The 27,469-nt window shown below is 39.1% G+C and overlaps 1 protein-coding gene across 1 annotated transcript; it reads left to right on the plus strand.

The window, feature by feature from the left end:
- The first annotated feature begins 1,760 nt into the window (after window positions 1-1,760).
- Window positions 1,761-27,223, plus strand: LOC149236907 (uncharacterized). The gene is made up of 4 exons (XM_089369071.1): window positions 1,761-2,074; window positions 14,835-14,940; window positions 26,667-26,806; window positions 27,121-27,223. Exons 1-4 carry the CDS (start codon window positions 1,761-1,763, stop codon window positions 27,221-27,223), a joined length of 663 nt encoding a protein of 220 aa, XP_089225197.1.
- The last annotated feature ends 246 nt before the right edge of the window (window positions 27,224-27,469 follow it).

A 27,469-nucleotide genomic window follows, 5' to 3' on the forward strand; every position in this document is an offset into this window, starting at 1 on the left:
AGACCTTAAGCCCAAAATTACAACAGTATAGAATATAAAATCACAATGTATATCTCCTCAACTATCAAAGTGACCTTATTTTATAAAATATCTTTGCAAGACTATCATCAACTTCCATGCATTTCAGTTAACTAATGGTGAACTATGATGAGATGGCCATGCACATGGCTAAAGGAAGTATACTTGAGTTCAATTGAAGTATGAGTGGATAGAAGAAGCATGTGTTTAGTCTAGTGGAGATACTCTTATGTCAAGTGGGAGAGAAAAAAACATGCACCTAGTTAACTGGCCCACACACTCAATTATCTTCTTATGCATGCATGTGTTGTGGTTAACTCCAAGAAAAGTGCTAACTCATTCCTAAATTAGTGCATGTATCTCAGTGGTCTTTAGTTCACTCATGCATGTGCTCCGAATAACTCCCAATAACACTCATCCTTATCCATCTGCATTAATCCCCATGAATGCAACAAAACCCACTGTGTCTTTGTGTCCTTTTCCACTTGGGTAAGCCAAGGAAATGACAATTGATTTGTTATTAGTTTTACTGGTTTTAGTTGAGTAAATTATAGTCCTCCCAACCCAAAGAATGTGTGTCCTCAAAATTTTGTATATTAGGATGCTTAAGCATCTCCTCCCCTTCCCATGTTGCATCATCCAAGGGCACATTTTCCCATTTGATGAGATATTATGAGATTACTTGTTTCTCCTTGACTTGTAGAATGGTCTATGGAATAAGTATCAATTTACCTTCTTCATCCATGGGAGGTAATTCTATTGAAGGAGTTACATGCTACCCAAGATATTTTAGAAGCATGATACATGAAATACATTATGAATCTTGATTGTAGAAGGCAACTCCAACTCATACACTACTTCACCACTTCTCCTAATCACCTTGAAAGGCCCGTAAAATTGGGGTTTAAGATTTTTTGTTCCACTGATCTTTAGTGAATATTGTCTATAAGGTTGAAGATGCAAAAAAACCATGTATCCCACCTTGAAAGACCTCTTTATTGGATGGTGATCAACATAGCTCTTATGTGTTCCTATGCAATCTGGATATTCTTCTTAAGTGTATTGATGATATCTTTGTTCTCTTTATCCCCCTTAAGAACTTTTGGACCTCTAGAATTAGAAAATACAAAATCCACAATAGTAGAAGCTTCATAACCATAAAAGGCTTTGAAAGGAGTCATGTTGATGTTCATGTGATATGTAGTTTTGTAACAAAAATCTACAAAATGTAACCATTTTACCCATGCTTTTTGTTGTCCCGACATATAGTTCCTCAAGTATCCCTCAATCCATTTATTAACAATTTCTATTTGACCATCTGTTGAGGTTGATAACTAGTGCTATGATCAAGTTTTGTTCCTTCCAACTTTAGAAATTCTTGCCAAAAGGTGCTAATGAATATGTGATCCCTGTCACTTACAATCCTCTTAGACACACCATTAAGTTTTAATACCTATTCAAAAAATAGACCAAAAACTTATGAATATTTACATTCAAAAGGTAGCAACATGAAATGAGCATATTTCATATTTAGTATGTATGGCCACTGCAATAAAAATACAATCCTTACCATTTACCTTTGGCAGTCTTGTGGTAAAATATGTCAATATTTGTTCCCACTTTTGGTTGGGGAATAAGAAGTGGTTCTAGTAACCCTACAAGGAAGGAAACTTCAACCTTGTTTATTTGGCACTTTAAGAATTCCCTCACATGATTGAGAACATCATCCTTCATACCCTTCCATGAGAACCTTTCACGAACCTTCATCCTCCATTGCTTCTCTTCTCCTCATTAACCACAACCATCTCAACATCCTTTGTGCTCTGCAGTCCACCCCAGACAATATCGTCAAGATATTCAACGACTTTCCCTCTTCCAGGGCTCTGTTACTGCATACTCGCATCAACCACCAATGTCCCAATATCTGGTCCAACACACCCAAGAGCTATGGTAAGGTATCAAAGAAATACACAATGCACAGGGAGACGTGGGATCTGAAGCAAGAGAGCCATCATAACTTCAAAGCATGGAGGTTGGGCATAGAAATAAACACCCTATGCTCATGGACCCATGGGGATTCACTCAATGAACCTCTGACCTATCACATGCGTTCATGGAATATTAAACAATACCCTTAAAATGACTACATATTGGAAAATACCCCTAAAAATCATATTATTTAACCCCCTACCAATACGAATGCAATACACCTTCCCAATTTAAAAAACCCTTACTTCCACTAGATATTGTAGGTATCCTTTTTTTCATTAACATTTTCAATACCACTTTATATTTTTTCATTAACTTTGAGCTCCAGTTTTTATACCTGCCAATACAAAAACCCTTTGCCCCCTATGTTGGTGTCCAAGTATGAACAGTTTATTCAACCCCTTTCCTACATTAACTTATCAATCCAGGTGCGTATTCTTTTCAAGGTAACACGCAAAGTATATGCAGGGGCAAGGTTATAATCTGTCATCGACCAAGGGTTCGCGATTACAAAATCAAAGCATTGTTGTAACAGAGATAAAACTAACTGCACAACTTAAAAAGGCATTCACAGTAATCTAAAGAAATCTGTAACAACAATCAAGAAATACACACAACAATGAACAACACACATAACAGGAAAATATGCAGCACCTGATCAAAAGAGTAGGCCCAGCTCTCTTATCAGGGCTACGTTACTCATAGTGAAAGATAGAACAGCAAAAAGGGTTGTACTTTATTAATTTAAGAAATGTTGTTACAATATAGATCAAGGTCTGGCTAACCCCTCATATAGGAATGACCCGTCTTTTATACAATACAAAGGGGAATAACATCTCTCCCCAAAACCTGGCAACTATATTCCCAAAGATATACATCAGTTCAACACAGCACCAGTGCCAAGAGAGCAAGAACAGAAATGATCCAAAACGGGTTGAGAACAGCTGCAAATCGGTTATGTTGTTTCATCATGGTCGATCAGCTGCTGTGAATCACGGAACTGCTGCGATATGTCGTGAAGTCAACACCTGTGCTCCAAAATCTGTGGTCATAACATGTTTTAGTGGTTTGCATAGGAAAAACCCTCATGACTCTACTTCATTAATTAAATATTCCAAGAGACGAAGAAAGGGGAATTACCTCACAGTTTTAGCATAGTAAATATATGTGAATGAATACAAAAAGGATGAGAAGAGGAGTGGAAATGTAGGAAAAAGATAGGTTGATTTGGTGCCCAACATCTCCCCCCAACTATCCTTCTGCATGCCCTCATGCAGCTTGTTGCATCCGCAGGTCTGGATTGGATGGGTTGTGGGCTTCATGAAGCTGGGCGAGATCGTATTCCTCAGCCATTTCTGTTCCTGAAACCTTAAACCCTTCTGAGAGAAGAACTTCCTTCCACCAATCATTTGGTACATTATATGCGAGGGTGTAGTGCTCTGTTGGCAACCAAATTACAGGGTATTGAAACCGAATTCCCATCCACTGGATGCCACATGTTTGGATGCATGCCACATACCTTGGCACCCTACTGAGTGCTCGTGCAAAATTTGGTGCTCCAAACGGTTCTCTGTTCCGAACAGACATGGGTGACATCATCCACCTCTTCTAGCAACTATCAAGGGCCTCATCTTGAAACGTGACTAATTGCTTGACACAGAGATCAATGCACCACTTTTGTGTCTTCAGCATCCGTTCCTTGTTCCCCACAATTTCTAAAAAAGTGTTGTGCTTATTGTACATAGTCATTGACCGCTCGTGCTCTCCTCTTACCATAAAAGGCTTCGTGACCTTATTTGACTCAAACGTATTAGAAGCCTTCTGCCAACTTATCTGATTGAGATTGTAAGAGGTGAGGGCCCTTAAATGAATATCCCCCACATATGGGGCCGGATTAAATTCTCTATCAACACGCAAGAGATACCCATGCATGTAAAGCTCACACATCAAATGTTGAGTTGGCAAATCATGGGCCCTCAACATCAGGAGGAATTGTACACCATCCTCGATCTCGTGATTAATTTCTTTCTTGATGCTTTCCAAACAGAAGAAAAGAAAACACTCATGCAAAAATAAAGCATAACTGGAAGCAGGAGGGCGACATGCCATCACCTCCTGTGCTAAATTGAGCATATGTTCTTTGTCAGCTTTCAAGTCTTCCACTCGCCCTTCTAGCCATTCCACCTTGAGTTGCTGCTTCACATACCTCAATTACATTATATCTATGCGCTCCACATATTCGAAGATAGTCGTGGTTGCTCGTTCTTGGGCTCTCTTCACTTCGTTCTGATAACACCCTGCTGTGGATTTCCAGGTTTGTACTTCAACCATCAAGGAAAGCTCACAGCCTTCGAACAAATACTCGATAGGGTGTGTCTGAGTGGCAACAGAGGTTGTTGGCACTTCATCTAACTGTGTCTCTACTTCAGCCATCGTGGCCTTGGGCTTCTTAGCCCACCGCTTATATTTCTTCACTTGTTTCTTTAACTGGTGTACCTGCCTTCTCAACCTCTTAACCTCTATTTTGAGCCACATTGTTTCCCTAAATTGCAGTTGATATTTCTACTTAATAGGCAACCTCTGTTTCTCACACAACTCTATCCATTCTTGTTTTACCACCATCTCATCTGGTACTGTAGTAGGTGGTGGATTACTCGAGGGAGTATCCACAGGTTTAATCGATGGGGATGCTCTGCTTGGTCTCTCTTCCTTGGGAACAATTGCTTCCTCATTGACCCCTACCTCGACCCGCTGTGAAGCTATCTCAGTAGGTGGCGGGCTCATTTTACGAGTATCCATCGGTGTTTCAGCCAACATTTTCCCTCCAGGTTCCCTTGTCTCAGAAACACCTGTCTCTTCCTCTCTTCTAGATTCCTAGGGAAAGTCTCTCTGGAAATCTGCAGCCAACAGACCTGTGGTAGTTGGTCCCTTGATTGACCCATAAAACTTCAAAATAGGTGGAATGGAAACGTCCTCCTCTACGCGCCAGGGAGAGCAAGACACCCTCGCCCCTCCAGGAATGGAGAAATAAGAGGGGAATTGAAAGAATTTTTCTACTTGGTCTATCCCAGCCCCAGCTATGACCTCAAGCTATTTCCCTCTGTCTGCAACATCTCTGCTCTGGGTTGAGACCCCTGTCTATGTAGTCCTCCGTTCCGAGGTTGACGTTGGTTCTTGTGGAGCAGCGTCAGCCTGAGGATCCAATTCCTCTGCAATTTCCAGAGCTGGACGGGTTGATGGTGGTTCTTGTGTAACACCACCTTCCGTATCTAGCAATTCTTGAGCAGATGATGCTGGCACAGTTTCTTCCAACATCGCATTGATAAAAATGGATTCTTGTATCATTATGTCAACTCCATCCATTATACCTATAGCCTCTCCTTCTGTTGGCCCCACGGTTCTTTCAGCTTTAGGCCCCTCTCGTCCTGGTTCATCTTCCTCCATTGGTTCCACGGTCGAGGGTGGTTCTTGTGGGACACCCTCGACCGCAATGTTAATGAATTCTTCCACCTCAGCTTACTATGGTACCTCTTCTCTTGTTACAGTGCTACCAATTTGTCCCAATAGCTCCATAGTCGAGGCTGGTTCTTGTGGGACAGCCTCAGTCATGGTGTTGGTGACCCCTTTTATATCAGCTCCTTGTTGCAGCACTTCTTCTTCCATCGGTTTTGCGGTCGAGGTTGGTTCTTGTGGAGTAGCCTCGAATATCCTTTCTGGTTCAAGCTCCTGATTTTGTTCCAACTCCTCGAGTTCCATCTCCATTTCTTTTGGTTCTTCTTGGTCTACATATCTGTCCTCTGCCCCAGGCTCTTCCTCCATCGCTTCTGGCTCTTCTTCTCTAGCAGCTCTAGTGGCTGCTATCTCTTCCTCTGTAGAATCCTGGAATGTTTCCCACAGGATTTGAAATCGATTGATTGCATGCATGACTAATAGTCGAACCAGCCCATGGTTGGTAATGACTAGCGCAACTTGTCATGAACGCCAAGAAGATTGCACCATCAGCTGGAGACTTTTTAATAGGAAGAAAGGCATATTCAATGAGAAGGCTTCTGACTGTGGAAACCAGAGGTGAGCCAATACTCTGAAATGATATTTAAACACAGTGGCATACCTCCCCTCGCAGGTTATGTATCTTATTACAACACCCGCTATCTCACCCCATGGGTGTGGTAATGAATTCCGGTCATACCCCCGGCCTTTCTGAACAACATTCTCTCTGGCCTGCAAAAATGCTTCAGGGAACTCCAAGAGGGAGGTTCTTTGTGAAAACCATCTCTATCCTTGTTGGGGTAGCCCACTGACCTCCGCAATGGCTTCCTCTGTAACAGGGATTTCTATCCCTCAGACCCGAGAGCTCCCTTCCTCTAAATTGAGTGCAAATTCAATCGCAATTGCCTCGTTAAACCCCTGCAACCTGTCGAGATAGACGTTCCACCCTGCATTTTCAAAAACCTGCCATACTTCTCGATTATTTCGGACCATTGTCGTATCCTCCGGCTCATGGCGCACAGCCAACCCACCCATCATTGTAGGAACGGGATCAACACGATGGATATAGTCGGCTGGTAGGGGGAGAGTAACAGCAATCCAAACTAATGATGGAAATAATATTAGCATGGTGGTCGCAGGGTAAAACATTTGTAACAATGACTGGTACACCTCGAAAAGCACAACAAATAATGGCAGGGTATGGCAGTACAAGTGAATGATTATGGTGATTGAATGCGGCATATGATTTCAAATTCCAATGCATCAAAATCATGATTACAAAATTGCAATATTTTTGTTTCCATTTGCATTAGATTTGGTAATGATGTGATATAATTACAATTTTAGGTACGCCGTCATTCATTTGTGATGAGACCCCCTCCCATTTTAAATGCGGTCATCTGTGGCACGTCTCTTTTTGGAATATTTTAATTAAATCTGTAAGAGTCAATGAAGGAATACCTGGCGACCTACCTGGCAGTGGAGTAACAGCAAAAATAACCAACGGAATAATAGCGACGGCGGAGTAACAGCAACGACATAGTAACAGCAAGGGCGAAGTAACAGCACCGACGGAGTAATAGCAACGGCAGAGTAACAACACCAATGGAGTAACATCAACAATGGAGTAACAGCATCGACGGAGTAACAGCAACAGCTGAGTAACAGCAACGGTGGAGTAACAGAAATGGCAGAGTAACAGCACCGGCGAAGTAACAACAATGGTAGAGTAACAACACCAACGGAGTAACATCAACGGTGGAGTAACAGTAGTGACAGAGTAACAACACCGACGAAGTAACAGCACCAACGGAGTAATAGCAACAGTGAAGTAACAACACCGGCGGAGTAACAGCAACGGCGGAGTAACGACACCGACGGAGTAACAGCACCGACTGTTACTTGGAAAATTTCTCAGTTTCTCCTTGTCATGATTCGGTTCTTATTCCTACAAAATACAAACAAGTAAGTAGTAACAACATATTATATATATATATATATATATATATATATATTAACAGAAGGCAGAGGGAGTATTCTCTGCACCAACAACCATCAAACCAGATGTATCAGAAAGATGTTTGGTGAAGGCATCCTTAGAAGTTGGACAGTGATATAACTTCAGACGATGTCCATTCACTAGGAAGGAAGTACAATTTTCATCTACTGTAACCAATCTAACTGTTCCATTGTCAATACCGCATCCACTTCATAGGGTCCCATCCAACGAGTGCGAAGCTTTCCCTTAAAATCTTTGAACCAGGAGTCATAGAGCAATGCCCAATCTCTTGTATGAAACACCTTATTCTTGATAAATTTATCATGCCATTTTATCCTCTGTTGTTGGATAGTAGTGGTTTTCTGGACAGCTACCGAACAAATCTCGTCTAACTCTTTGAGTTGTTTTAGCTGTTGTTTCTGGGCCTCTAATAAGTCTAACCCCACTTCTAAAGCCGTTCTGAGCGTATTGATCTCGAACTCTACTAGAAACAAGGGGGATTTCCCATAGACTAGCTCAAATGGTGAAAACCCAGTTGTATTCCACCATGTCATCCTATACGCCCAAAGAGCTTCTGGAAGTTTCTGTGACCAATCCTAGCGATGACTTGCTACCGTTTTTGTCAAGATATTTTCCAATACCTTGTTTGTACTTTCTACCTATCCATTCGCTTAGGGATGGTAAGGGTTTTTCACTCTGTGTTTAACCTCATATTTCTGCATAAGCCTCCCTATCATGTAGGATGTGAACTGTGCTCCTCCATCTAAAACAATTTCTCTTGGGGTACCATATCAGGCAAAAATCTCTTCAAAAAGGAAATCTGCAACCACCTGTTCTGTTGCTTCCACAACAGCTCTAGCTTCCACCCACTTAGTCACATAATCAGTGCAGACCAAGATGTGAACTTTTTGGTGAGAAGGTGGGTTGAAGGACCCAACGAAATCGATGGCCCACTTCTCAAAAGGTTCAAGGACTATCTGGGGTTGTAATGGCATTTCATTCGATTTCCCAGGTTGTCCCATCCACTGACAGTTGTCACATCTTTGGACATAATCTCTAGCATCGCGAAAGATATAAGGCCAGTAGTATCCCATTTGCAACACCTTGTGGCCTATTCTTTTATCTGCAAAATGTCCTCCACAAGGTCCATCATGGGCGGCCTTCAACATCTCATAGATATCATCGTCTGATACACAATGCTGAATCTGTTGATCAACCCCTGTATGAAAGAGGTATCCTACCATCCATGAATATCGGGTACTATGATGAATAATTTTCCATTGATCCTTATATGACAAATGACGAGGTACCTTCCCTGTAGCAAGATAGTTAGCAATATCTGCATACCATGGAGTGTTAGCGGAAATTGTAAAGGGATATTCATCTGGAAAGCTATTTTCAATGGGTGTACCTTCGGCATTATTTTCTAACCTAGACAGAAAATCAGCAACCATGTTGTCCTTCCCTGCTTTATCTACTATAGTAATGTCAAATTCTTGAAGTAGCAAAATCCATCTTGTAATACGACCAGGAGTAATGGGTTTATTCATTAGATACTTGATGGTTGCATGATCAGTATGTACAAAGGTGGGGTAACCAGTAATATAGTGTCGGAACTTGTTGATGGTGTAGATGACAGCAAGGAATTCTTTTTCAGTCACTGTGTAGTTTAACTCAGCAGGAGCCAAGTTCTTACTAACATAGTAAACTGCATATGGTACCTTATCCACTTGCTACCCCAAAACTGCCCCAACTGCTATCTGGGAAGCATCAACATGAATATGGAATGGTAATGCCCAGTCTGGCCCTCTAAGGATCGGAGCGCTACAGACCAATTCCTTGATCTTCACAAAGGCTGCATCACAGTCATCTGTCCACACAAAATCTGCATCTTTTGTCAGCAATTGAAAAAGCGGATGTGTTATTTTAGCAAAATTTTCTATAAAGCGCCTGTAATAACCAGCACAACTGATAAAGTTGCGTACCTGTGTGGGTGTTTTGGGTATTGGAAAATGTTGTATTACCTTTATTTTAGCTGGGTCCATTTGGATTCCTACAGTCGAAAGCAAGTGTCCCAGGACTATTCGTTCGTTCATCATCATATGGCATTTTTCCGTACTTAAAGAGACATGTGCCTGCTTGCATCTTTTAAGAAATTTTTCTAGCTTCCCCAATGCTTCCTCAAATGAATCCCCATATGCCGTGAAATTGTCCATATAAATATCAACACTATCATCCATCAGATCAGAGAAAATCCCTAAAATTGCCCTCTGAAATGTTGCAGGCGCATTACAGAGACCAAATGGGAGGACCCGGTATGTGAACATTCCCCAAGGGCATGTGAAAGTGGTATTATCCTAATCTTCAGGAGCTATTTGGATCTGGTTGTATCCACTAAATCCCTTCAGGAAGGAGAAAAACTTCTTCCTAGCCAACGTATCCAAGACTTGGTCAATGAATGGTAACAGAAAATGGTCTTTCTGCGTTGCCTTATTTAATTCTCTGTAATCCTTACATATCCACCATTTACCATTTTTCTTAGGGACCATTACCAATGGGGAAACCCATTAGCTGTCTGAAATGGGGTAGATAAATCCCACATCCAACAACTTTTGAAGCTCTTCCTTGACAACGTTTTTCAGAGCAGGGTTCATTCTCCTTTCGGGTTGCCTCATAGGATGACAGTCCTCCTTAATGTATATGTGATGGGTATATAGATTAGCAGGAATCACCTTCATATCTGAGTAGTCCTAGGTGAAGGCTTCTTTGTGTTTCCGAAGAACATCCAAGAGTTATTTCTTTTGGGACTCTAACAGATCTGGATTGATATTCAGGGTTTTTCCTGGTTCTATTTCCATGGAAATACTATCATGGGGCGCAGTTGTAGGTAGCTCATCAAATCCATCTGTTGTTCCAATACTTTCATGTGTCTCACAGCTCAAGACAGACTCCAAGATTTACCGATTTAAATCTGAAACAGAACAGGGATCACTGATAAAAGTAGTAATGGTTTCATCTTCCGTCTCTGTTTTCAGTTGGACGGCCTATCCAATAGTAAGAACTGGTCTTAATTCCTCATTTTCTGATTTAGACTCTTTCCTGGGTAAAGATTTCTCGCGACCTAATGGTTTTGATGATGGGTTAGGTTCTGCAGGAGGATATAACACTAAATTCTTAGTGTTTTATCCATTTGAAATGACCATATGTCTAGACCGACACATAGTATAAGCATCTGTTTTTTCCAACCACGGTATTCCCAGAACCAGGGGATGGCCTCCAGCTGGATATTGTGTTTGTAGTACTAGGAAGTCCACAGGGTAGTTCCATGAATCAACCGAAATTGTGATATATTTTAACTTCCCTACCGATTTTACTGTAGATTGATCTGCCAACTCTAACACTGTAGGTGTGTGTTTCAAGTTAGGAAGACCTAATGCATGCATAGTTTCAGTAGTGATGACATTTATGGCAGCACCTAAATCTACCAGTACATTTGGAATTTCTACGCCATTAATTTGCACAGTTAAAATTGGGTTCCCGGGATCCCCATACTTTATAGGCATGGACCTTCCCATCATAAAATCTGATAGCTTCCCCATTACATGAATAGTGAGTGAGTCTCTTGATTTCTTTTTAGGCTTCTTAGCACAATATTCCCTAAGATTTTTTTTGCATATATAGGTACATCCCTCATATCTTGTAGTAGGGGAATCTTGACAAATAAATTTTGTAACTCCCCTAACAAGTCAAACTCAACTTGAGGGATTTGTTTACTCAAATCCAACCTGTCTAGAGAGGGCTGCTCAGCTTGGTGTTTTTGAGTAACTAGCGGTTGAGGAGGTGTATGATTTTTGTTGACTCATGTTTATTCCTCTTCAACAATTTCTGGTTCCTTTTCCTCACTGTCAATTTGTTCAATGATAACTAGTGAGTGTTGAGCATCCACTATCCACCCAGATCGTAAATTCATCTCATAAAATTCTGCGGTAGAGATGTTGTATGAAGGTAGGTTGAGGGTGTCAGCTTGTTGAGCCCCTTTATTGTTAGGATTCGGATTGGGTTGGATGGGAAGTTGGGGACGAATAGGCTGATTACCAGAAGGCACATTAGAGGGTAACTGGAGTTGTTGTTGTGGCATTGACTAGGGAAACTGTCTAGAAGCAAAAGGTCCCCGCTAGTTCAGAGCCCACGAGGAACTCGAACTAGCTTGAGAAGCCCATTTCTGCCAAGGTGGAAGCTGGTATTGGGGCCGCATGGGCGGATAAGGCATGGACTAGGGGCCCATATTAAAATTACTAAAATATTGAGATGGATCCAGAAACATACCTTGATTTCCCATTGACGGCTGAGGTTTCCATGGCTTTTTAGGTCCCACAAAGTACAGTTGCTCCATCTCTTCACCTGTCCCTTGAAAAACCGCTTTTAGTCCTGGCAAGGATGGGCATGAACTTGTCCCATGATTCAACTCACAGATTTCACACTCCTCTATAGAGTTTAATGGACATTCCCTCTGTGGGTGTTTCTTCCTGCACGTTAGGAAAAATGCAGCCATAGTTCTTTCCAATTCTAGTTGTTTCTGTTTTACCTGCAGTGTGTCTATCTGTTCAGACAAGGTACTCAGGATATCAGTGCTTAAGTTGTCCAGCAGATTTCCAATTTCTGCTTTTGTGACACCTCCACCAGATACTTTTGTTGATTGAATCCCCTGTTTATTCCTTACAACTCCCCTTGAGCATTGGATGCACAATTCGCAGATGGTGTCAAAGTTCTCCTTTGATATATCTCCCTTTCCAACTATATTTAACAATTCCAAAGAGTCCTCTCGAAAGGCCCAGAGAAGGATAATTTTCAAAATGTCCTTATCCAAGTCAGAGTGACCTGATCTCTGCAATGTGTATTTAAAGCGTTCCACACAGTCTTCCATATTTTCGTCCTCTTTCTGTGTAAACTTGAAAATTTCTTCCTTAATATCCCGTGATTTACAGTAATCCTAGTACTTCTCCAAGAAAGTAGTTTTCATCTCCTCCCATGTTGTGATAGTCCTTCCCCCAAGACCCATAAACCACCATAGGGATGTCCCTTTTAGCGTAGCAGGGAAGATTTTCAATTTCTGAGCATCCATTATATAATCATATCCCCGACACACAATGTCAAATTCAAACAAAAACGTGTCGGGGTCTTCCAAAGTAAGCCCATGGAAGCTGGGTAAAGCTGTTAAAGGAATGGGCTTTATTGGTGCACTAGTCCCAAGATCCCCAATTGGGAAGTCAATAGTAGAGGTTGTAGGTGCCATGAATATCCTCCAATACTCATTGGGGATTTCGGCAAGCTCCTCAAGAAGGGATCTTATCATAGGGGTTTGAGTTGCCTTAACAACACTCCCTCTATCCCTTGGTGATAGGAATGTCCCTACAAATTCTCCCTTCCTGTCACAGTGGCTTGACCCTTTAGACCTCCTTTCTACAAATTCTTCTTCCCTACTAGGATGGGTCGTTTCTTTGGATGTTTTACTTGCAACTTCTTCTTCTTTTGTTACAAGCAATGGTACCCCTTTATCAAGTGTACTGCTACTTGTCTCTCCGGCTGCTGGAAGGATCTGTTGTATCAAATTAGCAGGGGGTGTTGTGAACGACACTGGTTGATCTACAGATTGTCCCTCGGATCTTGTCCATGCACCTGGTCTCACGGCTGCACGGGAAGATGCCTCTGATTCAGCTCTTGCAATGATTTGCTGGATATAAGTATTCCTTCCCAAATCATGTCCTCCCTTCTTTGGGGCTCTCCCTCTGCCCCTCTTATTTGGCTCTCTGTTCATACAAATTGATATGACGAAAGATGTTGATACCAAATCACAGTGCCCAAGACCTGGAGTAGGGCGTCAAAAGACCATTCCCTCTCTAGGACGAGAGATCACGTTGAAAGGAAAACAACTAACGAAAAAGAAAATAGGAACCTAGGGTTCAGGGTGTCAAAGGACTCCTCCCTTCCGAGGACAAGAAGCCAAACAAGAAAATAACACACATGCGAGGAAACCTAACACTTCAAGACCTGAAGTAGGGCGCTAAAGGACCCCTCCCTCCCCAGGGCAAGAGATTGGGTTTCTCAAAACTGAAACAACAAAAATGTTGTAAAACTCTAAGCTCAGGGCCTGGAGCAGTGTGTCAAAAGACTCCTCCCTCCCTAGGACAAGAGATCAGCACTAATAAAAACAGGAAAACAGTAAAAGCACAAAACAAAAGAAATACCTACGCTCAGGACCTAGAGCAGAGTGAGAAAGCTCGTTCTCTCCCCAGGACAAAAGATTGACCCTCTGGTTGATACAGATCGTGTCTTGCACCTTGTTAGCCTCCCCAGCAATGGCGCCAAAATGTTGGTGTCCAGGTATGAACAATTTATTCACCCCCTTTCCTACATTAACTTATCAATCTGGGTGCATATTCTTTTCAAGGTAACATGCAAAGTATATGCAGAGGCAAGGTTACAATCTGTCATCGACCACGGGTTTGCAATTACAAAATCAAAGCATTGTTGTAACAAAGATAAAACTAACTGCATAACTTAAAAAAGCATTCACAGTAATCTAAAGAAATCTGTAACAGCAATCAAGAAATACACACAACAATGAACAACACACATAACAGGAAAATACGCAACACCTGATTAGAAGAGTGGGCACAGCTCTCTGATCAGGGTTGCGTTACTCACAGCGAAAGATAGAATAGCAAAAAGGGTTTTACTTTATTAATCTGAGAAATGTTGTTACAATATAGATCAGGGTCTAGCTAACCCATCGTACAGGAATGACACATCTTTTATACAGTACAAAGGCGAATAACATCTCTCCCAAAAACCTGGCAACTATATGCCCAAAGATATACATCAGTTCAACACAGCACCAATGCCGAGAGAGAAAGAATATAAATGATCCAAAATGAGTTGAGAACAGCTACAAATTGGTTATGTTGTTTCATCATGGTCGATCAACTACTGTGAATCACGGAACTGTTGTGATATGCCGTGAAGTCAACACCTGTGTTCCACAATCTGCGGTCATAACATGATTTAGTGGTTCGCATAGGCAAAACCCTCATGATTCTATTTCATTAATTAAATGTTCCAAGAGAAGAAGAAAGGGGAATTACCTCATAGTTTTAGCATAGTAAATATATGTGAATGAATACAAAAAGGATGAGAAGAGGAGTGGAAATGTAGGAAAAATATAGGCTAATTTGGTGCCCAACACCTTATATATCCCCCAATATATTATGCCATTTTTTCCTCAATATATATCCCCCAATATGAACCCATGTGGTGTGGTATTTATCCCCTAGTGAAGCCCCCGTGCATGGACCATGGCGCCTCCTGAATTCATGGAAAATGTGAAAAGGTACATGGTCAAAAGTGGAAGCCAATATGTGAGGGACTTGCACATGGTGGCCAAAGATGTTAATTAATCCTTCGAGATTGTTATTGTACAATTTGTAATTAGTTTCATATTCTATTTTTACAGTTAATAAGTTACTGAGACATAATTGTCTCGTACTTAGATTGCACATGTAGAATTTTCTTGTAGATTCAAACTGTAAATTGTAATATGCTAAAAAAATTGACTTGAAACAATAATTAATCGATGAAATCACGAAGCAGAAAAATGAATAATTTCAATCACACATAACACAATAATTTTATGGAGAAATCCATAGCTAAAAACCCCGACTATATGTATATTGCATTAATCAGAATACTTGAGAAGAAAATACAATTCTTGTTCAACCTTAACAATCTTTGCACAACTACAATCTATCTCATAGCTTCACATACTAGCTCAAGCCAATACTTAGCCAAATTTTCTACCTTCCAAGCTCCTATTTCCTTGCACATTTTCCTAGGGAATTAGCCCATATTTACTTGGGAAATTCCTCATCCATAACTGCGCAATCCATCATAGGCCTCCCTCTGATTGCGTGCATCCCCTGTTTAATTTAGATGGTTTTACAACTGATAGTACACTGTCCCTGAAATATAATCTCAACTAGGTCTTTCTCTTATCTGACATGCATGAGTTAATTATGAGTGAATCTTTAGTTTACTGGTTGAGCAGTGTTGGTTACATCCCACTATTGGATCTCCTACTGATTCCTCCATCAGTTGGAACTAGTTTAACTTAATTTAACTCAATTAGACTGAATTAAATAATTACAACTCAATAATAACTCAACACGGGCCCCTAAAATTTAGGGATCAATCTACATCACTCTAGATAGACTCCCAACTCAAATTTACTAAGCCAACTAAGTCAACTCAACTTAGTTAAATGTTACAAATTGCTATGAAAATTAGAATTACAATTTAATTCCTAATTTAATTCAAGGACAAATTAAATTAGGATTTTTCTTGTTGCATTTTTTCAACACTCCCTCTCAACAAGAAAGGGATTATCTACTACCACGATCCTGTCTCTGTGAAACTCAAATTTACATCTTGACAATGCCTTTGAAAAAATATCTACATCCTGCTCCTCTATAGGAATGTACTCCGGCAACATGATTCTCCTCTGCACACAATCTCGTAGATGGTGATACCATATGTCAATGTGCTTGGAATGATCATGAAAAACTAGATTCTCAGAGAGTTTGATACAACTTTGATTATCACAATAAGTCACTGTAGGATCCATCTACTGACCAAACAACCCAACAATGATCTTCCTCATCTAGATAGCCTTATAGGTTGCTTGACTAGTAGCCATGTACTCTACTTCTTCTAAACTAAGTGCAATTGATCTATGCTTCCTGCTGTACCAAGAAACTGTTGTTGGCCCAATACTAAAGATTCCCCCTAATGTGCTCTTCCTGTTGGATGGACTCCCTGCCCTATTTGCATCTGTGAAGCCTTGAAGCTTCACTCTCTTTTTCCATATGTACCAAAGACCAAACTGAGTGGTGCCTCTGAGGTATCTCAACACATGTTTAGCTACCTTCCAATAAACTTTGGTTGGATTAACCATGGCTTGACTAAGCTGGTTAACTGAAAAACACATGTTCAGTCATGTGTTCACCAAATACATAAGTGAACCCATAAGCGTTCTATAAATAGTAGCCTCCACTACTTCTCCTGAGGTAGCATCCTCCTTCCTCTAGTTACCTGCTAGAGGAGTCTCCATGGGTTCGCTTCTCTCCATGTGGAACTTCTTCAGTATCTCATTGGCATACTTTCCTTGAGAGACAAACTGTCATCATCTCCTTGCCATGCTTCCATACCAAGAAAGTAATGCATGAGCCCTAGGTCCTTTATCCTGAATTCTCTTGCAGTATCCTCTTTGCAAGATTTTATCATCGTCTCACCACCTATTAGAATCAAATCATCAACATATAATACTACAATCAACAATTTACCTTCAACCACAATATCATAAAGGTTCACATCTACTTCACTTTTGGTGAAGCCCAACTCTACCCAACTTTGTGAAATAACTATCAATCCTGGTGTACCAAGCACGGGGTGCTTGTTTTAGTCCATGCAACACTCGCTTGAGTCTGCACACATGCGACTCTCTGTTGAAGGTCTCAAATCCTTGTGGATGCTCAATATACACCTCTTCCTCAATCATACTATTGAGGAATGTTGTCTTTACATCAATATAATGTATCTTCCATCCCATCTGCGCTGACATTGCTAGAATAGATCCGATTGATGAGTACCTTGCTACAGGATAAAAGGTCTCATCGTAATCAATTCCCTCCACCTGAGAGAGCCCTCTGGCCACAAATCTGGTCTTGCATTTCGCCACACTCCCATCTGCTGCTTGCTTTACTTTGTAAAGCCATCTGGAACTCACCACTGACTTGTCTGTTGGTCTTGGAACCACCTCCCAAACACTATTTTTGATAATGGATTCATACTCCTCAACCATGGCATCAACCCATATTGGTTGCTACACTGCATCCTCGAAATTTGAGGATGGCTCAATCTCTACACTCTTTCTCATCAGAGCCATGTAGCCAGTGTACCGATCTAGTGACCTCCTTTGCCTGCGCTGTGATGTGGGTGCTCCCACATTCTCTCTAGCATCATGCATCAATCTGTCAGCCTCTCTAGTGCACTTTCTTCCATCTCTAGAAGTCTCTACAGGCGTGGGTGTTTCCACTCTCTGCTCCTTTACATGTGGTTGCTCCACATCATCCCAAGGTTCCTCCTTTAGAGCTAAAAGCTCCTCATCTACATGTAACTGAATCTCCCTCTCAAGGGAACATCTCATGGACTTCTCTTCATCAAACTTCACATCTCTACGAACCATTTTCATCTTATTGGATGGCAGGTACACCCAATATTTGTGAGGTGTATTAGTGTACCCCACAAATATGCCCAAATCAGCTTTTGGCTCTAGATTTTTCTATGCATCCTTGGTAACATGACAGTAGACTGATGAACCAAAGATCCTCAATTGTGCCACATCTAGTTTCTTACCTGGAAAATCTTCCTCAAGTGCACTCATCCCAAGAATTCGATGAGGGCTTTTATTCTACAAATAAATAGTTGTGTTGCATGCTTCAGCCCACAAGTGAAACAGTAGGCCCTGATCATGTAACATCGCACGTGTCACTCCCACAATACTAATGTTCTTCCTTTCAGCCACCCCATTATGTTGTGGGTTATGAGATGTTATTAATTCTCGTTGAATGCCTTCTGAAGCACATAATTTATTGAATTCATTCGACACATATTCTCCATTGTTATCGCTTCTGAGAGCTTTAACTTTCCTGCCAGTATCTTTCTTGACAAGTGCTTTAAATTCACAAAATTTAGGGAACGTCTGATCTTTCTTCTGCATGAAGAAACTCTAGCACTTACAGGAAAAATCATCAACAAATATTACATAATACTTGTGCTTGGTTATGGATGTTGTAGAGAACAGTCCACACACATCTTAGTGAACTCGATCAAGGAATGATTGCACTCGATTGTCTTTATCATGAAAGGAAAATTTTGTGTACTTCCCTAATGTACACCCTTTGCATGAGTCTCTCTGCTCTATTGTACCCTTGGGAAGTCCTATAGAAATTTGTTACATGACCTTCAAATCTCTGTGGTGCAAGTGACCCAATCTTCTATGCCACAATTCACTGTTGTCTTGGATCTGCACCTTCTATGCTTTAATGCTCAAAGCAACACAGTCTTCTACATCCAATTTGTAGAGGTTCTTCACCCGATCCGCTTCACCTGTCCTGAGGCTATACCCCCCATCATCTCCCATCTCAATGTGCATCTGGGGGTCCTTCTCCTCCAATTCATTGAATAACTCTTTGTTATTGGTCATATGGAATGAGGATCCACTATCTAGGTACCACACACTACCCATCACCGATGTCACCATGCAAGTGATGAGGGTGAAATCTAGTTCGAATTGTGAAGAAAGAGCTTCACCTGTCGCTCCTCCTGAGGGATTCTTACCAGCCTTCTTATGTGGACACTTTGTGGCACAGTTTCCCAGCTCATGACTATGAAAAAATCTTTAACATGTCCTTCTTCTTGTCACCCTGACTAGAATCTAATTTGGAATGGGATGAATTCCCCTTCCCTTTCTTCACCTTTTCAGCTAAGCCATAGTTCTCTTCATCATAATGCTTGGATGAGGATCCATCTGTGGTGTTCCGTCGAATCTCTTCTTGTACCAAGTCGGACCACAATCGCTCCCACTCTAGTAGCTTCTCCCTCCCATTAATTGAGTCTTGGTAGTTGTGCAGCCTCTTAGGAAGACCTAGAAGTGTTAGGCTCAATAGATATTCATCAACAACGGTAACACCAACACTTTCAAGCTCATCCCTACATTGGGTGAACTTGGTCATGTACTTCGGTATTAAGTCGCCCTTCTCCATCTTGATATTTTTGAGCTTGTCCTTCAGTGCCAACTTCCTGTGGTCACTATTGTTTTGAAAGAGGTTTTTCAAGGCCTTCCACATTGCAAATGAGTTTCCTTACCATGGAGGTTCGAGACAATATGATCTCGAACTCCTTCTAGGATAATCCTTTTCGCCTTTTCCACACACTTTGTCCACTCTTCCTGATCTTTAGCATAAGATGTTGGGGGCTTCGAGACATCATGCTTTATGATTTTGTAGATTAAGTCGTTGAAGAAGCAATCGACTAAACAATTTCAAGCAATTGATTCTGATGTTGTTGAGTAAGCGAATGGCAGCAGCTGATCTAGCAAGAGATTAAGAAGATTAAGCATGTTGTAACAGGATTAGTTGAGTTATAATAATTATAGAAGTTATTACCCTCTGGCCTGGCTCTCATATCTGGCCTGGCATGGCTAGAGCTATACTCTCTTGCCTGACTACACTAGACTTCTCGATGAATGATCTCTCTCTTATTTTTCAAACAAACGGAATACGTATGTCAGTGCCTCATCATGTTTCACATCTTCTTAAGTATCCTCATTCGGAAGTGCTTCCACAACTTCATTCTGCAGCAGGTCTAACCAGTCTGTCTGTACCCAAGCATCCATGCGTAGCCTAGCCCAAGTTTGTCCTTCAAATCCCGTTGATGTCCCTTCACCACTATTCTTTCTTCCTCGACTCTATTCCAGCGTCAATCCTCTCTCTCTCAACCAACACATTGTCTTCCAACACCTCCTCCATCCTATCCTTCCAAGCATAAGTTCGAACTACCCTCAAGGGCATATTCGAGTCTCAATCCGTAGAATGACATCTTGTTGGCTCTGAAGTATGATACTGCATATTTGATTTCTCCTAAAAAAAACTCATGTTCTCCTCTTCTATAGTTATTTCATCTCTGATACCATGTAGAATTTTCTTGTAGATTCAAACTGCAGATTGTAATATGTTAAAACAATTGACTTGAATCTACTCTACTCATCAGCGGAAACAATCATTGATTGATGAAATTATGAAGCAGAAAAAGGAAAAATTTCAATCACACATAACACAATAATTTTTTGGGGAAAGCCACAGCTAAAAACCCATGCAATCTATATATTGCATTAATCAGAAGATCTGAGAATAAAATACAATGCGTGTTCAACCCGAAAAATCTTTGCACAAGTACAATCTATCTCACTACTTCACAAACCAGCTCAAGCCAATACTTAGCCGAATTTGCTGCCTACCAAACTCCTATTTCCTTGCGCAATTTCCTAGGGAATTAGCCCAGATTTAATTGGGAAATTCCTCATCCATAACTGCGCAATCCATCATAGGGCTTCCTCTGATTGCATGCATCACCTGTTTAATTTAGATGATTTTACAATCGATAGTACACTGTCTCGAAACTCTAATCACAACTTGGTCTTTCTCTAATTTGACATGCATGAGTTCATTATGAGTGAATCTTCAGTTTACTGGATCTCGCACTAATTCCTCCATCAGTGGGAATTAATTTAACTCAGTTAAACTACATTAAATAATTACAACTCAATAATAACTCAACTTAGGCCCCTAAAATTTAGGGTCACTCTTATGACTCTCAATGGACTCCCAGCTCGAATTCACTGAGCCAACTAAGTCAACTTAACTTAGTTAACTGTTACAAGTTTCTATGAGAATTATAATTACAATTTAATTCAAGGACAAATTAAATTAGGATTTTTCTTGTTGCATTTTTTCAACAACACATGTATAAATAAGTGATTTTATCATTAATATGATGCTCTTTCATTGTGCTCGTACATTGTGGATTTTATTTGGGCTTGTACAGTGGTATCAGAGCCCCGGTTAAGTTGTTTATAAACTCCATGCCTACTGAGTTTTTTTTTTGAGGCGTTGGTTTGAAGTTTATGGAGAGAAGAATGTACAAGTTTCCTAAAATGCATTTTGAGGAGCGCATTGCTTGAAAAGGCATGAAATAAAGACCACGGGAGTATTGGAAACCAAGTTAAAAGCAACTAAGGTAAAAGTGATTACCCACAAATAACTCTTATTGTTGGCACAATCAACAGTGAATAAATCACATTGAATATTAGCGAAGCTTTGAATCATTTTTTTTGGAAGTAAAATATTAATTATTTTTAATGGAATATTTTTTCTTCCATATTTGGCATTTGAACTTAATCCACATATTACTGGAAAGTAGAGAATGCTTCAAAGTTCATGAAAGTGAAAGTAAAAAAAATATTTACAGAATTTTTTGATAAGGATTTGTAAAAAATAAATGAATATGGAGACATTTTCCAAAATATGATACCACGTGTAAGGTGAATATATTTTCTATATATTTTATATTACTTCCAAAAACAACATATTTGTATGGAAGTAGGTAGAGCTAGAACGATCAAAGTGAACAGAGAAAGAGGCAGAGCCAGAAAAGTGAAAGTGAACAAAGAAAGAATCAGAGAAAGGTGAAAGCTAATAGGAGAAAAAGTTGGAGTATCAAGTGAATGGAAACTATATCAAATTGTGATTAAAGAAAATATTTCTCATTTCTTTTATCAATTATATTTAAGAAAAAGAAAATGGTTAAAGAAAGGTGAAATGAGAAAGTAAAAGTAAAAGTGATTAATTCTAAAATTAATTAACTTGGAGTTAAAAGTGGTGGAAATATTCCACGACAAGTTTGTTTTGATTTGAAATAAGTTTTAAAAATTGAAGAGAAAAATAAAAAGGAAAACAATGAGATTTGAACTTAGTTCTCTACTGGATTATTTTTGGATCCCACCATCAAATCACTAGGCCAAATTTTATTTAAAACAAAAGGAGAAAGGGATTTATATTTTCTTTTTAGAGGACTACTCCACATATTTGAAAAATTGAAAATGATTTGTTTGGAGAATTTATCTGGCTGCAAAACAATTATGACTTCAATAGTTTCCATAATTGGAGTTGTCCTTTATGGAAAGGAGAATTATCAAGAGTGGTTTAGAAATCTTAAAAGTGCCCTTGTTTTTAATGATTTGTGGGAAGTTTTTCAAGGCAAGAAGGATAGTGATAGAAAATAAATTGCACCGAGCCATCTGATAATGAGAAGCACTGTGAAATTTGGGAGACAAAGGACAACAAGGCATATGCATTAATAAATGCATTGGTGACAAAAGAGGTATGTCAATATATTATTTCTTGTGACGCTGCATCTGAAGCATTAAAGAAGTTGAAAGAACTATATGATTCACACTCAGAACTCGAAATAATTCAGTTGTTGTTGAAGTTGTTCAATTTGGAGATGAAAGATAATGATCTATTGAAGAGTGTCTTTGAAATAAAATCCATTTTTCATGATATAAAAGTCACTAGAATTGAAGTCAATTTACATCTTACAACTTTTATAAAAGTCCTTCACCTTGTCTATTCACACTATTTGGAACCTCTCCAAGATAGTGAGCAGTTAAAAGGCATTACATTTGGTAAACTAATAAACAAAATAGCTTAGAGAGAAAATACATTTGGAAAGAAAGAGGCTCCACCTAACTCTAATGTAGAAACTTTGTGCCTTGCAAAAAAGGATCAGAAGTCTCATGATGAAACTTCTAGAGGTGATAAAAGTAGTAGAGGTCGTGGTAGGAGAAATTTTAGAGGCTGGGGAGGGGGAATAATTAGGGAGACAAACAACAAAGGAATTTTAATGATAGACCAACTATAAAATGTTTTAGATGTGGTAAAATTGGTCATATTGCTGCTAACTTTAAAATCCCCTCGAAGAAAGTCAGTGAAAGGAGAGAACAATTGAATGAAAAGAAATATCAGCCACCACCAGATAAGGTAAAATCATCAGAGTCTACACATTAAATTTTTGCTCATTGTAATTTTAATATTAATGATGTTTTCAACACTGCATTTTTTCCATGGTGAGATAGTTGGATTTTGGATTTTGGAGCCACTTGTCATATGACATTTAGGTGAGATTTTGTTGAAACTTTTAGTGATGATATTGATGGCGTTATTTATTTTGCTAAAAAAAAATCTAAAATTAAACCATCTAGCATTGGGTCTATTCATTTGAAGATATTGAATCTTGCAGATTATGTTCTATAGGATGTACTTTATATTCCACAGTTTTAGCAAAATTTGATGTCTCTTATCCATATTCGACAACAGGCGAATTCTATTCATATAATTGATGGCATCATCGAGATAAGAAGAGCATTTGATTATGCAATTATCATGACCAGTGTGGAAGAAGGTCAAATTAAATGGTACTTCATCTTCTAATTCTCGTGAAAGTTCTGCTCTTTTGGCGCAACAAAGTGATATCATGTCTCCCAACTTGTTGCGGCATGCTCGATTTGGTCACATCAATTATGGAAGCATCGAAATTATGAAAAAGAAAGGTATTAAAGGTCTTCCTATAGTTCCAAGAAAGATTACAGCTTGTGATGCTTGTGTTTTGGGAAAATGTTGTAAAAAACCTTTTCCTAGTTATTCTTTTAGAGCTTCATGAAAAATTGGTCTTATACATTCAAATTTATGTGGACCTATGCATGTTGCAACTGCCAATGGAAATAAATATGTGCTGATATTTATTGATGATTACTCGAGAATATGTTGGGTGTATTTGTTAAAAGATAAGTCACAAGTGTTTGAAGTTTTTAAAACTTTTCATTTGATGATTACAAATGAAACTCAACCTAATATAGGCATTCTCAGAACTGATAACAGTGGTGAGTATACTTCTCATGCTTTTGAACAATATTTGAAGGACAATGGAATCAAACATCAAACTACCATACCTTATAATCCACAACAGAATGACGTAGCAGAACGAATGAATAAAACTTTGCTCAATATGATTAGATCTATGATTTTTTTTAATAATGTGAAATTGATGTTTTGGAACGAAGCAATTGATTGTGCAATCGTTGTCCTTATTATGTTATTAATAATAGGACTCCTTATGAGCTTTGGTATGATCGACTCCCAATTGTTCAACATTTCAGAGTTTTTGGATCAAAATGCTATGCTTTGATTCCTAAGTAAGAACGAAATAAATTAGGTGCAAGAAGTCAAAATGTATATTTTTGGGTTATTCTAATACTTCCAAAGAATACAGGTTGTTTGATGAAGAAAATAAGAAGTTCATTCTTTCCAGGGATGTTATTTTTCTTGAATAAGATAAAGATAATTCCACTGTTGATAGGAAACTGGCTCATTTGGATAAATTTGTATCTAACAAGTTCTATTTTGAATATGATAATGATGTTCCACATATTGAAGGGGGAGGGGGGTCCCATTTTGGATAAGTTTGTGGTTTTTCCATCTTTGACTCATGAGAATGATGAGGATGTTATTGCTGAAGAAAAATTGGAGGATAATGTTGTTTCTGTAGAGTTAAAATGTGTTCCTGAAGAACCTGTACTTCAGGATGAGCAACCGTCACAGCCACTTCAACAACCTTTATGAAGATCCACATATGCTCGAAAAGTTCCAAGAAAATATGATGATTTTGAAATAGGAAGTTCTTCTAAAGGTGATTCAGGTAATATTTCTCATGACTATGAATTTAATCATTCTACAATTAGTGAACCCAGTTGTTTTGAAGAAGCTGTTAATTATGATGAATGTAATGATGCAATGAAAAAGGATTATGATGCACTTATTAAGAATGGAACTTGGAGGTTAGTGGGTCCTCCTACATGTGTCAAACCTATTGGTTGCAAATGGGTGTATACGATCAAATACAAGGCAGATGGTTTTCTTTATAAATATAAGGCAAGCCTTGTAGCAATAGGATACGCTCAAAAGGAAGGTGTTTACTACACAAAGACAATTTCTCCTACAACAAAATGGAGCACAATTAGAACTTTGTTTTCTCTTGCAGCTCAGAATAGCTGGAAGATACACCATATGGATGTTAAAACAACTTTTTTGAATGGTGATTTGAAGGAGTATGTTTATATGTTTCAACCAGAAGGTTTTGCTGTCAAAGGCAAAGAGAAAAAGGTATGTAAGTTGGTTAAGGATTTCTATGGACTAAAACAATCATGTCGTGCATGGTTTGAAAAATTAACTGAACACTTTCTCAAGTTGAATTATAAGTTATTTGATCTATATGATGCAACTCTTTTTGTTAAGAAGATTGGAAAGTCAATCATATATCTGGTTGTGTATGTAGATGATTTGATGATTATATGAAATAATGATCACTATATAGCATCTGTCAAAAGAGAGTTGATGAAATTTTTTGACATGACATATTTGAGTTTATTACATTATTATTTAGGGATTGAAGTTGATCAGAAAGCCAAATACATTTTCATTTCTCAGAAAGGGTATATTGGACAAATTTAGGATGTAGCAATGTAATCCTGTCGCTACTCCAAAAGAGAAAAATTTGAATCTTACTTCCACTAAAGGAAGTACGTTTGAAGATCCAACAAAGCACATACAACTTGTTGGAAGTTTGAATTTTCTAACTACTACTCGACCTGACATAACTTTTGATGTAGGGATACTTTCCAAGTTCATGCATCAGCCATGTGAAGGTCATTGGAATGAAGCAAAGCGAGTGCTCAAGTATTTGAAAGGCACTCGAACATATGGCATCAAATATTCCAAAGTTTCAAATTTCCATTTTACTGGCTATTCATATTCTGATTTTGATGGAGATAAGGAGAATGAAGTCTCTACTTCTGGTGATTTGATGAGTCTTGGATCAACAACCATCAGTTGGAGATCATGCAAGGAATATGTCCCGTTGATTCTACCATTGAAGCCGAATATGTTGCAGCAGCTCAAGCTATAAAAAGAATCATTTGGCTTTGCAAAATACTTGAAGATTTGCAGGAAAAACAAAAGGCTTCAAATCCACTACTTATTGACAACTCTTCTGCAATTCTGTAATTCAGTTGGCCAATAATATCAAGTTTCATGATCGAAGCAAGCATACTAACACCAAATGTCTCTTGATTCGACATTATGTAGATGCCAAAGCTATTCATCTGACACATTTTCCTACTTTAGAGCAGATCGCAGACATACTTACAAAGGCACTGGGACGTGAAAAGTTTGAAAATTTCAGAATGTTACTCAACAAGTCAGATGTCCCTTCAGATTAAGGTGGGAATGCTAGCTAATCCTTCGAGATTGTTATTGTACAATATGTAATTAGTTTCATATTATTTTTTTATAGTTAATAAGTTACCGAGACAAATTGTCTCGTACCTAGATTTCACATGTATAAATAAGTGATTTTATCATTAATACGATGCTCTTCCATTGTGGAGTTTATTTGGGCTTGTACAAAAGAATCCATAGCTTATGTTAGTTGTCTCACACTCTCAGGTGATGGGAAGGATGCGTGGGTTTTCGACATGGACGAGACACTGCTCTCAAACCTGCCCTTTTTTGCAAGTCGACAGTATGGGTATGATGAACTGGAAAAAAATGTCTTTCCCATTTGCAAATTTTCCCCTTTTTTCTCTTAATGTTTGCAGAGAAGGGGATGAAGGATGTTGCTTTTATAAAGTGGGTAGATTTGGCATAACCAATTAAAAAATGCTTTTCCCCTCTGTTTTATTTCCCCTAATTTTGTTGAGGTGATTACTACATCCACCGATGCATTTACCAATTTAGTTTCTTTGATGTCTCTTTGTGAGTTTGGAACGTCTGCTTTTGATGGGTAATGCATGGAAAAAGTTGTGTTCATGAGATTAATGATTAATTTGTGTTGTGTTGCAGGGAGCCGAAGGATTATGAGAAGAGTGTTGTGGTTTTTAAATCTAAGAGGAGATTTAAGATTGAGCAAGGTGGGTTTATGCTTTTAGGGAACTCTGACGATTAGTGGAGTGATCTGACTAGATATGTTGTTGGGGACATAACATTCAAGCTCGCCAATCCCATGTATTATACTTCCTGACCTTAATGTTTGGCTTGTTTCCCTGAGGCATGATAAGTGATGATGGATTGTTTAAAGAATATTTTGAATTTTTTTAAAAGTATTTTGTAATCAAGAATAAAACCAATTATTTGATCTCCTTCCTATATTTAAATTTTAAAATATTCATAGAATTATATGTTAATCTTAAAT

The sequence above is a fragment of the Pinus tabuliformis genome, chromosome 8 (genome assembly GCF_031772625.1).
Source record: "Pinus tabuliformis cultivar Carrire ecotype Pingquan chromosome 8, CPIR1, whole genome shotgun sequence".
In the NCBI taxonomy this organism is placed as follows: Eukaryota; Viridiplantae; Streptophyta; class Pinopsida; order Pinales; family Pinaceae; genus Pinus; species Pinus tabuliformis.